Source organism: Protobothrops mucrosquamatus, unplaced genomic scaffold (genome assembly GCF_001527695.2).
Source record: "Protobothrops mucrosquamatus isolate PMUCROS unplaced genomic scaffold, P.Mucros_1.0 scaffold1219, whole genome shotgun sequence".
Lineage (NCBI taxonomy): Eukaryota > Metazoa > Chordata > Lepidosauria > Squamata > Viperidae > Protobothrops > Protobothrops mucrosquamatus.
The window spans coordinates 99767-104214 of record NW_015387427.1 but is presented as its reverse complement, the minus strand read 5'-3'; the positions used below and the strand labels follow the sequence as shown (position 1 = coordinate 104214).

The following is a 4448-nucleotide window of genomic DNA, read 5'->3' as shown; positions in this document are numbered from 1 at the left end:
ACTTTACAATGCCTTAGTAAGGCCACACTTGGAATACTGCATCCAGTTTTGGTCACCACGATGTAAAAAAGATGCTGAGACTCTAGAAAGAGTACAGAGAAGAGCAACAAAGATGATTAGGGGACTGGAGGCTAAAACATATAAGGAACGGTTGCTGGAATTGGGTATGTCTAGTTTAACGAACAGAAGGATGAGGGGGTCCCTTCCAACTTTATTATTATTATTATTATTATTATTATTATTATTATTATTATTATTATTATTATTATTATTATTATTATTATTATTATTATGTACTATATGAACAAGCCACAAAGAGATAAAATAAATGACAGAGTCCTGAACTTTTTATCAAGAGAGTTATAATTGTAAATCAAAGTAACCTGCTCCTAACCATAACTAAAATAAAAGTATAGTGAAAGGAACAAGACATAGGTAAGACAAAAACAATATGTGTGTAAATCTGTTGTGATGGACAATACATTCAATATGGTCCAGTAGCTTAGTAATTTTATTTATTTGTTTTGTTTATTGAATTTATATGGCCACTCATCTAACAAAGCAACTCTGGGCAGGCAACAGAGGAAGAACCCTATTCCTGGGAGGAGAATAGTGAGGGCTAGCAGGGATGGCTTCAATCTGATCTTGGGTGGAATGATGACCCAAAGGCCAAATGCTGTAACAAAGAAGCCATCCCTGGTCCTTCAAAATGACTTTCTTGATTCAGCAGGGCCCAGAATGTGCCCTTCCTGCCAGAACTGATGGGACAAGTAGCTTCAGAGAGGCAATTCGTCTAGTATCCCAGCTTAATACCACAAATTGCAGCCAGAAGCCTAAGATGGACATATTGAAGTTATTAGGGCAATTCTACTGAAAGAATATGTTGAATAAAGTACAAATACCTGTTTACCTTTGAAAATGTAATGCAGAATTATAATCTTACAAAACTTAATGCAGATTTTTCTTAGACTTGCTATTAAAGAAATATTAGCATACTAAATTGTAGATTTTTGCTTAACAGTGCTCTACTTTTTCTCAATAGATTCAGAGGATGTTGCAGTTACAGTGACCGCCCTTTTGGCCTGCTTGAACAGTTGCTGCAATCCATGGATCTACATGTTTTTCAGTGGGCACCTCCTTCAAGATTTCATGCAGAGTTTCTTGTGTTGTCGAAACATTAAACAAAGATTGAATAAAGAAGATACTGGGAGCATTAGCAGGAGACAGACTTCTTTCACTAATAACATAAGTCCAACAAACAGTTTGGATACATGGAGAGAATCATCAAATTTATCATGATTTATTAACCATATCAATTTCTAGACCATTGATAAAATACTCGTATCTCTTTGAGTGCCAAAACAGCACTTTAGCTACCAGGTATCATGTGGTCAATAAAGTAATTAATTGCCAAAAAAATTACCATTTTATATTAATGAAGGCTACAAATTATTATGTAAAAAGGTACGTGAACATGTAGTCAATGATACTGATGAAAAATCAGATAACATGCAATTTTTCCCGGACAGATAAACCTTGGCATTAATTCTTAATGAGGTACAGCATTCTATGAAGTAATGGCTACCACTCTGTAAAAATATTTGCTCAGTCCCCTCAAAAGTCTTGCTGAGGAACTTCCTGGTCTTTCAAAAAAATGACTAAATTACCTATCTCAATGATCAGCCATTTATAGGTAGTCCTTGACTTACAATCGCAATTGAGCCCAAAATTTCTGTTGCTAAGTGAGATAGTTAAGTGAATTTTGCCCCATTTTACAACCTTTCTTGCCACTGTTGTTAAATGAATCACTGCAATTGTTAAATTAGTAACAGAGTTATTAAGTGAATCTGGCTTCCTGATTGATTTTGCTTTCAGAAAGTTGCAAAAGGTGATCACATGGTCCTGGGACATTGTCATAACCATCATAAATATGAGTCAGATGCCAAATGTCTGAATTTTGATCAAATGACCATGGGCATGCTGCATTGATTGTGTGAAAAACAGTCAGAAGTCACTTTTTTCAGTGCTGTTGTAACAGTCACTAAATGAACTGTTGTAAGTCAAGGACTACCTGTATCAAAATCCTATTGGAAACATAATGAATTGGCTTGATCTAAAGCTATGTAGATGACAAAATAACTGTGGAACATCCAACCAATATTGACTTTTCCACTGTGTGAAATATTATGGAAAGTCAAAGTCTTAAGCTAGACTGAGAAGTAGAAAAAACAATATGGAGTACTGGATTCTTTAAGGGAGCCCATTGAATGTTTATATCATTTGTAATATAGTATGCAAGAAATTGCTTGCTGGTGACTATTATTTTTATATTTAAGTAGGCGCATGCACATATTTATAACAACGCTTTATCAACTTAAAAGTGTCAGAAAAAATCATTGTTATTCTGATAGCAAAAGAATTAAATTTTTCTTCATCAATCTGAATTTAGAATTTAGAAGGCTGGCCACTGATACATTGAAAAGTTCACTTTTTCTATTGGCATCGGATGACATCAGTGGCTCATTTGACTAAACTGGCACTGTTCAAGAGACCGTACATCATTAGCACATATAAGTTCATTCCTATGACAAATGAGGCCCATACACCGATTCCATTCAGCTGGTGGCACAATTCTTTGTGCTTGGGAGTGGAAGGCAGGTGCCAGTTTGGAGGACCAAATAAAAAACAAAAGGAAGTGTTTGGCTAAGAGGCCTCTAGAAACAGGTAGTTCTTTCTTATTTCTTTGGATATTTTTAGAATAGAACACACTTTTTCATCAGTGGCTCAACTGAAGCTTGGATCATTAGCATTATATGATTGGAAAAGAAGAAGAAAAAGAAGAAAAAAGAGAAATATACTGTATTTATTGTACCATAGGTAATTTTTAAAATCACAGGCTGTTACTTTCTTTTTATCGGTTCTCAATCTAAAAATATACATTTTGTATGTTAAAAATGATAACTTTGTATGTTAAAATGATAACTTTGTATGTTAAAATGATAACTTTGCTGTTGAGGTTGCAAGTTATTAAGTGCCAACCCTGTATATTCATTTGATCATTTATTGAGCTTTACAGGCAGACTGCCACATCCAAAAGCACGTATTGTGTATATGCAGTAGAAAGAAACTTCTGTACTTTTTCTGCTTATTACAAGTAGTCCTCAACTTACGACCACAATTGAGCCCAAAATTTCTGTTGCTAAATGAGACATTTGTTAAGTGAGTTTTGCCCCATTACGATTTTCCTTGTCACAGTTGTTAAGTGAATCACTGTAGTTGTTAAGTTAGCAACACAGTTGTTAAGTGAATCTGGCTTCCCCATTAACTTTGCTTCTCAGAAGGGTATAAAAGGGGATCACATGGCCCCAGGACATTGCAAACATCATAAATGTGAGTCAGTTGACAAGCATCTGGATTTTGATCACATGACCACAGGAATGTTGTAATCTTCATAAATGTGAAAAATGGTTGTAAATCACTTTTTTTAGTGCTGTTGTAACTTCAAATTGTCAGTAAATGAACTCTTGTAAGTTGAGGACTACATCTACTTTGTTCCAGTTTGTGTTAAATACATTTATTTCCTGCTATTTTGATTCTTTGCTCAAAGCTCTGAGGTTGTTTGATGGCACATACTGATTGCAAAACTGCTTTATTGTTATTTCAGTTTTTTGCTATGATGATTTTAAAGCAAAATAAAATAAAAACATTATTGGCCAATTTTTCTACAAGTTAAGTAGGTAATATGTGGCATGAAGCATGGATTTCATCCCTATTTATTTTTCTGTAAATGATTGATTGACAAACCCTTTGAATTTACATTGTACATATGGTGCCCATAATCAATTTTGTTCTGTAAGAACTGGGCCACGCAAGTGGTGGGCCGGAGCGCACACATACATGTGCAGCTCAACTTGCACAGAGGTGGGTTGGCATGTGTGCACATGCTGGCCTGCTACTCAAATAACGTGGTTCCCCTCCCCCCCCAGCTGAGACTCCAAGCCACAAAAGTTGGGGACTGCTGATCTAAGTCACTTGAAACATTTTTAAAAACATTTTGAGCTTAGAACACTTGAAGAATGCTTTAAATTTGCCCACAATGTACATTGTCATTTCTGTTATATTAGTCTACTTAGTAATAAATTTATTTCATGTCAACTGGATTTTAAAACTCAAGCAATAATTCCTAATTAGTTTTTAATAACTTGTAATCTATTATTTATAACCTATTGTGAAAGAAAAAAGTCCATTTTGCTTTTTAAAACAAAAACAACAAAAGTATAGCCCCTACCCAGAACAGCTTTTGTTACAAATTCATAGTAATTCTTCATTTATTTTTAACAACCTTTCTATTTTGTTATCAATGCCATAATAGAACTGCAGAGTAAAGCCTCCCCAGGGATCAACAAACATAATGTTACATTAAAAATGACCTTCCATCTTAATACTGC

At 34.6% G+C, this 4448-nt stretch overlaps 1 protein-coding gene across 1 annotated transcript in view; it reads left to right on the top strand.

The window, feature by feature from the left end:
• Positions 1 to 1299, top strand: part of AVPR1A (arginine vasopressin receptor 1A) — a 5493-nt gene extending 4194 nt beyond the window's left edge. Inside the window, exon 2 of the mRNA XM_015820942.1 lies at positions 1043 to 1299. Coding sequence (XP_015676428.1) covers positions 1043 to 1299 — 257 coding nt within the window. The remainder of the gene's footprint in view (positions 1 to 1042) is intronic.
• Positions 1300 to 4448: the final 3149 nt, after the last annotated feature.